Below are 9001 nucleotides of genomic sequence, written 5' to 3' on the forward strand. Positions count from 1 at the left end.
TCCAAACCCACAACCAACATTATGTACATGACCAAATGAGGTCTAAACCCACAACCAACACTATGGACATTACCAAATGAGGTCCAAACCCTCAACCAACACTATGGGCATGACCAAATGAAGTCCAAACCCATAACCAACACCCGTACATGACCTAATGAGGTCCAAACTTACAACCAATACCCATACATTATGTAAAGAGGTCCAAACCCACAACCAACACCATGGACATTACCAAATGAGGTCCAAACCCACAACCAACACTATGGACATGACCAAATGAGGTCCAAAACCACAACCAACACTATGGACATGACCAAATGAGGTCCTACTAACTGTTTTTGTATTAGATCAGTTTTACTAGATTCCTTTATCTTTTGGTTAATGTTTTTGTTTTTTTTTCATAAAGCAATTATTTGCAAACAGCCAGATACCCCACTTGGTAAGTGTCAATGTAATTATTGGTATATTTTGGAGTGTCATGGGTTCAAACCCAATTACCAACACTTCTTTTTTTTTAATGTCTCGATATGTCCCTGATCATCCACTTTTTTATCACTTCTCCACTAGCCCCTGATCATCCAGACTCATTGCGTAAATATCCCAAATTAGACAATATGAATACCTATTGATTCAATATCTGATAACTACAAAGGCACTGCAACTACATTTATTCTTCAACCAGAAAGTGATGCATCAAAATCAAATTCATACAGGTACAAATAATACATTTAATTAATATAGGAAATTACAAAACAATTACCCTCATAATATGAATATTTGTTATCTCGTTGGGTCATGATGTGTGTAATTATATTTTATTTTGAGTTAACAAGTTTTTTTCTTTCAAGATATTGGATTTATTAGTAATGTGATCTATTTTGTTTATGAATACCAACTGTTTCTTAAAATGGGTCAGTAAACAGGAAACGTATATTGCTTGTTGACGCTATTGTAAGCTGAATATGGATAAGTCTTGGATGGGAGCATACAGAACATTAGAAATCTATGTAAAAGGTGTTGCGGAATTTATCAAATATGTAGTGCACAGTTACAAGATTTCTAAACATATGGATCCTGCAGATACCAAAAAAAGATAAGAATTCCCTGTCAATGTGTTAAGTGTGTAAACCACATATCTCATTCGGTGGATGTGGTAGATGATCATCTATTCAGGAATGGAATTGATCAAACATACACAAATTGGAATAAGCATGGAGAAACAGAAGAACCACCAACAAGTTATGTATATGAACATAATTTTGACATGGATAGACCAAATGATGTAGATTCCACGAACATGATCACAGAAATGCCAATAGATGCTGCAGAAACTGTAGAGATGGTTGAAGCTGTAGAGGATGCCGAGAAGCCCCTATACATAAGGTGTCATAATTTCACAAAGTTATCTGCAATCATTCAACTACTCAACTTGAAGAGTAAGTATGGAGTATCAGATAAGTGCTTTACTGAATTATTAGTTTTGATAAAAAAAAAACATGTTACTAGAAGGAAACGAAATGTACAGTAGTACATATGAGGTGAAAAAAGCATTTAAGGCAATGGGTTCAGGGTATACTAAGATACATGCTGTGTCAACAATTGTATAATTCACAGAAACGAATACACAGACTTGGCAGCATGTCCTACTTATGGTAAATCAAGATGGAAGGTTGATGAACAAAAAAATAAAATTTACAACAATATTCCTGCAAAATGTTTGTGGTACTTCCCAATTATTCCACGCTTCAAGCGTCTTTCCCAATCTAAGACAACTACAAAAGATTTAACATGGAACGCAACAGAAAGAAAGGTGGATGTTGGCGTTTTAAGTCACCCAGCTAATTCACCAGCATGGGCTGCCATTGATGACAAATATCCTGATCTTGCTTGCGAACCAAGAAATTTGCGACTAGGCATTTCGGCGGATGGGGTTGATATGAATAGAGGAAATAGGAGTCATAGTGTTTGGTCTGTTTTAACTGTCATTTACAACCTTCCACCATGGTTGTGTATGAAGAGAAAGTTCATCATGCTTTCGTTATTGATTTCGGGAACACCAGGAAACAATATTGATGTGTTCCTAGCACCTTTTATTGATAATCTGCAATTATTATTTGATTTTGGAGTTGCAACATACGATGCATATGCACAAGAGCATTTTAAACTACACGCAGTTGTGTTATGGACTATTAATGATTATCCTACTTTAGGTACATTAAGTGGTTGCCCATACAACGATTTTCAAGGTTATGCTGTGTGTGGTGAAGAGACACAGTGCATTAGACTCTCTGAATCGAATAAGCAGGGTTATGCTGGTCATAGAAGATTTCTACCGTATGGTCACCCGTCCAGAAGACAAAAGAAGGAATTCAATGGACAACAAGAGTTCTCACCCTCTCCAGAACCTATGAATGGGGAGGAAATATATAACAGAGTAAAATTTATAATTAATAAATAGGGAAAGGTTAATAAGGGCAAGGAGGCAGAAATCTAACAATCAACAAGTGGAAGAGGTGGGAAGATGAATAAAAAAACAGAAAATCACACCAACTGGGTACTTCAGATGTGGGCCAGCAAAATAATACATACTGGAAGAAATTCAATATATGGTATAGACAACTAAGGTATTTGCCCGACAATTTGGTTCCACATTGTATAGATTTTATGCATGTGGAAAAGAACGTGGGTGAGAGTTTAACAAGAACTGTTTTGAACGTTCCCGAGAAGACGAAAGATGGTTATAAAGCTCGATTGGATTTGGTTCATTGTGGTTTAAAACCAGAGCTGCATCCTCAGATAGAAGGGAACAACACAACACTTCCCGCAGCAGGTTGTACATTGACAAAAGAGGAAAAAGACAAATTATGTGAGACTTTATACAACTTAAAGGTTCCTCAAAGGTATTGCTCTAATTTTTCTAGTTTGGTGAGTCTAAAGGATAGGAAGTTGATCGGAATAAAATCACATGACTATCACATGCTCATGCAACAATTTTTTCCCATAGCAATTTGATCTATGATGCATCCACCCACCAGAGTTGCTATCACAAGGTTTTGTTTATTTTTGAAATCAATATGTAGCAAAGAAATCATAGTGGATGAGCTCGATAAGTTGCAAGAGGAGTTATGTGTAACCTTATGTCTTCTTGAGAAACACTTTCCACCATCATTTTCTAATGTGATGATTCATTTAAACGTTCATCTCACTAGGGAAGTAAAATTATGCGGTCCAATATTCTTTAGATGGATGTACCCATTCGAAAGGTTTATGAAGGTTATTAAGGGGTACGTTCGAAACAAAAATAGACCAGAAGGATGCATTGCAGAAGAGAATGTTACAGAAGAGACAATTGAGTTTTTTAGTCAATTCCTTAAAAGGATGGTTACTGTCGGTATTCCACCTGACAATCATAACAATTGTGGAATTCATAAAAGTGTAGATAGTAGCTCTATTGCGGATAGTACTCCTGTATCAGCTGCTAAATCGGTAGAAGTTTTTGCAGAACTATTCAACAAAGCACATTTCTTTGTATTGCAAAATACATCCGAAGTACTCCTATATATCAAGTAAGTTTTTTTACATGTATGTTTTTTTATAATAATATTAACATTAACATATTGACAGACGACACATGGAATTTTTTGGAACATCTACACCCTGCTAAACGAAAGGCACATCTAGAACAAGAGCATAGTAAAACATTTGGTCATTGGTTACGAAAGGAGGTATATTCTTTTCAAATATGTTGTGTTCTTTGTTATTTTTGTCTTGATTTCTTAAATTCATAATCTAATTACAATTCAGGTGGAGGGAGAGTTAGGGGCCTGTAGATAAAGTATAACAGAGGCAATGAGATGGATTTCACATGGACCCAATAAGAACATTATTAAATACCATGTATATGCTATTAATGGATATACTTTTCGTATAAAAGCCCGTGAAGGTAGAGTTTACCAAAATAGTGGGGTTAGTGTTGTTGCAACTAACACACACATCAGTAAAGAAGTTGTAACATATGCCAAAAACACTTATTATGGTGTTTTACAAGAGATATGGGTACTAGATTATCATTTTAAAAGAATTCTAATTTTCATGTGTGACTGGGTTGACAATAGAAATGGGGTAAAAAGGGATAAATTGGGATACACACTAGTTGAACTAAAAAGATTAGGCCATAAAGGTGATCCCTTCATATTGGCCTCACAAGCACAACAAGTATTTTACGTGACAGACCTACTCGATCAAAAAATGTCTATTGTGTTCAAGACACCTCCCAAAAATTACAAAGATACATATGAAGATGTAGATGAATAATTTGGTACTATTGTTCCTCATAATGATAACATATTGCCACGTGTAGACACACTTGACTTGCAGAAGGAAAATGATTATTTTCGTATTGATTGTCACGGTATTCTTATACGTACGGTACGTGTTTCTTAATGTCATGAATTACATTTGTAGCGATAATATTTTTCTTTCTTTTAACACTTAATGATCTTTATTTTTTTGTTTGTAGAAGGGAAAGGCCAAAACTTGAGCATATCGTTATGTGGAGAATAAGAAAATGACAAAAAATGAAGATGTACTTTACTTAATGTCTTTTTACCATATTATACCATCAAACTATTTTGGTGTAATATTCTTATAACTCAAAGATATTTTTTACGGTTTTTTACTGTTATATTGTTACACATGTTATAACATAAACTGCGTGTAATAGCAATGCACTTTCGTTATGCAATGTTAAACAAGTTATGTTGTATTCACTTCATTATTTATCATAATATTCTGTTAAAATAAGTTGTATTCTTTTCATTTTTAATGGTGTATTATCTGGTGCAATTAAAAGAATAGATGACAAAATGGGCAATGAACGACCCCTAATTATAACGATAAGACATTATTTTTCTTTTATGACTATATTTACATATAAACACATATAATAGTTGTATACGTAACTAAATGCTACCTACACACACAATATTTGTTTATTCTTAAAGCCAATTCATAATATTTTGACACACATAATAAAAGGTAAATGACCATAAGTAACCAATACTAACTTCTTTTAATTTCTTGCATAAACTAAATACAACTAGTACAGAACCACCCTATGAACACACAAATATTTAGTGTGACCATATGTATCACCTTTTAGCTACTTTGTCTGTTATGTGGCTAAAAAGGCACCATGTTATTGACACACAGAGAACTAACTCATTTGACGATACTTTTATCTACTGTCTCTCATAAAAAAATGTATGACAATCTTAATCCATACATGTGGCTGATTGTGACCTATGATCTCAGTTTTCGAGTGTGACTAATATTTGTCACATTTGGTATAATTAAGTGTGGTAAAAGTGTTGATTATCTATTTAATGGCCACACATTCTAATTGAAATGTATCCAAAAACAGTCTCTAAATTTTTTTAGTGACCTTTGGCCATACTTTTAAGAAAAAGTGTCACAGGTTGTTTTTCGTAAAGTGTGACCATAGGTCATTTTTGTACTAGTGTACCTGGATGTAGACTGACGAGTGACAGGGAAACCGGTCTAATCAGCATCCGAATAGGCAATGTTAGCACGAGATGGCGAGTCAAAAAGTTGAAGCCCATGACCCATTATGCCACATATGTAACAAAGGGTACGCTTGAGTGTTGTAAAGTGCGGTTCGCGGGGGTCATGCATATTTAAACAAATCTGTTGAACATCATATGTAATGTCTAGCCTATTGTATTTATGATATTGTAAAGCACCAGCAAGGCTGCAATATAAAGTGGGATCAGCAACCGAAGGACCAGAACTATAAAACTTTGCAGAAAGATCAGTAGGAGTGTGGGACGGTTTGCAGTTAAGCATAGAAGCTCGCTCAAGTATCCCAGTAGCATACTTTTGTTGAGATAAAAAAAGACCACTTTTGGATCTAGTAGCCAAAATGCCCAAGAAATAATGAAGATCACTAAGGTCAGTCATGAAAAACTCAGAACTGAGGATGGATGTAATGCGAGATAATAGTTGTGGAGAAGATCCAGTGAGAATTATATCATCGACATACAAGAACAAGTAAGCCATGTGAGCACCATGTCTGTAATAAATAGTGAAGAATCACACCTGCTATGAACAAATCCAAAACTTGAGATAAACATAGCAAACTGTTGAAACCAGGCACAAGGAACCTATTTGAGACCGTATAGAGATCTCTAAAGTAAGAAAATGTGATCAAGACGAGTAGAATCTTTGAAACCAAGAGGTTGCTACATGTAGACTGTTTCTTGGATGTGAATATGGAGAAAAACATTTTTTACATCAAGTCGTCGTATGGTCCACTGAAGAGTGATAGAAATGCTGAACAATCTTGATAGTAGTAGGCTTCACAATTGGGCTGAATGTGTCATCACAATAATTACCAGTCTTTGATTGTAACATTAGCAACAAGTCTCGCTTTGTAGCGTGATAAAGAACCATATGCAATAGATTTCTTCTTGAACAACTGAATACAATTAATAACATTAACAGCAGGTGGTCGAGGTACAAGAACCCAAGTTTTGTTATAGATAAGTGTAGTAATGCGCCAGTCATCGCTTTTAGCCAATTAGGATCATTAAAATCTTGAAGGTAATTTTTAGGAATAGGAGAATATGAATCAATGTGGAGATTAAGTTACCGAATGGGCTTATGGATGCCCATTTTTGCATGAGTCACCATGCGGTGATGAGATAGAGAGGAATCGACGTTAGGAGAGGGAGTGGATGAAGTGGAGTTGGTTGAGAGGGGAGAGGAAGTGGATGTATCCAAAAGGGCCAACTCAAGGCTTGGTGAAGTCGGCGATTGAGAAGATAAAGGAATGGGGGTCAAAGTATTTGAACAAAAATCCAACAATTGGTATCAGAGCCACCTTGCAAGTTTGGTTATATTTTTTAATTTTTGGAAATCTTAGTTTTTGGAGAATATGGATAACTTTTTTTTTCTAGTAAAAATAAGTTCATACATATTTTCTATGACAACTTTATATTTGTTATTTTATGTGACAAAAGTTTCGTGCGTCTTTTGTCATTTAAAGTTGTCTTAGAAAAACAAAGGTTGTTTTATGTGTATGTTGATGTATATAATCTCCATAAACTAGCAAAGGACTATTATGATTGTTGTGTTGTTGTGTTTGTTGTTTTTGTCATAAAAATGGTTGTAATAATTTATTTGTTCATATGGTATATAATAATTAAATAGATTAGTTTTTCTTGTTTATTTTTGTAAAGTAATAGATTAGTTTTTAGAAATAATTTATTTGTACAAAGATGTAACAAGAAATGATGTCAGAGCTATTTTTTAAGGCAATAAGACAATTTTCGAGTTTTACATGGGCGGAAAGATGACAATTTCTGTAAAGTGTCATGAATGCTACACATGTGCTGAAAATGTGATGAATAGAAAGATGACACTTTCTGAAAAGTGTCATGAATGCAACAAATTTTTCCTTAAAAAAGTTCTTCAAATCTTTTGTAAGCAATGAGTGTTTACTCAAATGGCAGCTTCTACAACAACATTACATGAACAGTTTTGGTCCCTTTTCATGTCCATTTTGGAATGGACTTGGCATCTTTTGTATCGGCTCACAAAAATGTCATTAGTTGGTTATGTTTATGCACATATCTTTTTATGCATGTTTGTGTTGTTTATTTTATGCAATTATTATATGTGGTTGATAAATTAGTTTTTCACATACTAAAATAATTTTCGAAAAAATAAACATCACATAGAGTTTGGTTTTCAAAATTGGACATAAGACGTAACAAGTTATTAGTATAAAAATAAAACTTGGTTTTATAAAATCATTAATAACGGCAAATTTTGAAATACTCCATTATAAGTTTTAAAATGGTGATTTTTGTAACTTATGCAAACTCCATATATATATATATATATATATATATATATATATATATATATATATATATATATATGTATATAAAAGTAATAAAATGAAGTTTTATTAAAAATATATATGGTTCAAATGCACTCAAAATTAATATCGGTTATTAAAATTGAATCGCGTCTAATTATATAAAAACTAGATTTTTATATAGAACCTTTAAAAGTGATTTTCTTTTGAAATTGATGCCATGGTTTATTATATGCATATAATAAACATGATATCATATATTTTTAAACTAGAATTATAAAATATATAAAAACCCTTTTTACGAACCTCAAATCTATGCAATCATTTTGCAGACCACTTGCACATCTCTTGTATGCACTAGTGGGATAAATGATATCTAACTGCTTAGTGTTATATTTTGATAGCCAGGGTGGATTCGCGATTTCTATAACCATTTCATATGCCGATTACACAAGTTTTTCAAATTTGATGATTTGATCAAAAATCTTTTGTGATAAAGGATACCTAAACTAGAGAAATCTAAGACATAGATGGGATCAAACATGTCTAATTAAATTTGTTATTCGAGATCTCATAAATCTAGGAATTACATAGCAATATATAATTAATAATCGATATCTATCGGGTTGCATGCAAATGGATGGGATAAAGGATACCTAACCATTTATTTGTTTTTCAACTTGGATCCTAGACTTTGATAATTAATGTTTTTGGAAACTAAAAGGATATTAATTATTGAAGATTTAATATTGAAAATACTAAATGAATTTGGTTAAAATTTTGTAGTTAAATAAACCATTCTAATTATCATGAATTATCATTTTCTTTAATGACTTAATGAAACAGTAACATTCAATAGATACAACTTCAATGAATGAGTTCATGTCTTAAGAGACAATCTCGTGAGAGATATGAAATTGTATACACTTCAACGTCCAAGTCCTAAACTATTTGCTTTGAGAAATTAAACCTAGACATGATACCTAGTAATAGCATCACCGTGATGCTAAAGAGGCTTCTAACATCAAGCTAGGAATAGTTATTCATGACTTCTATGAACTCTTGGATAATTTAAACATATATATATATATATAT

The 9001-nt window shown here is 33.2% G+C and overlaps 1 protein-coding gene across 1 annotated transcript; it reads left to right on the forward strand.

Annotated features, from left to right (window-relative positions):
- The first annotated feature begins 1267 nt into the window (after positions 1–1267).
- LOC111890131 (uncharacterized) lies at positions 1268–4317 on the forward strand. Its single transcript, XM_023886282.1, has 6 exons — positions 1268–1439; positions 1510–1573; positions 1618–2437; positions 2683–2903; positions 3084–3569; positions 4119–4317. Exons 1-6 carry the CDS (start codon positions 1268–1270, stop codon positions 4315–4317), a joined length of 1962 nt encoding a protein of 653 aa, XP_023742050.1.
- The last annotated feature ends 4684 nt before the right edge of the window (positions 4318–9001 follow it).

Source organism: Lactuca sativa, chromosome 6 (genome assembly GCF_002870075.4).
Source record: "Lactuca sativa cultivar Salinas chromosome 6, Lsat_Salinas_v11, whole genome shotgun sequence".
Classification (NCBI taxonomy): domain Eukaryota; kingdom Viridiplantae; phylum Streptophyta; class Magnoliopsida; order Asterales; family Asteraceae; genus Lactuca; species Lactuca sativa.

Coding starts and splice junctions, on each gene's coding strand:
- LOC111890131 (XM_023886282.1), top strand. CDS start 1,268: ATGGATAGACCAAATGATGTAGATTCCACGAACATGATCACAGAAATG. Junction 1,574..1,617: donor TTTAAGGCAATGGGTTCAGG/GTATACTAAGAT, acceptor TATAATTCACAG/AAACGAATACACAGACTTGG. Junction 2,438..2,682: donor GGGAGGAAATATATAACAGA/GTAAAATTTATA, acceptor CATGTGGAAAAG/AACGTGGGTGAGAGTTTAAC.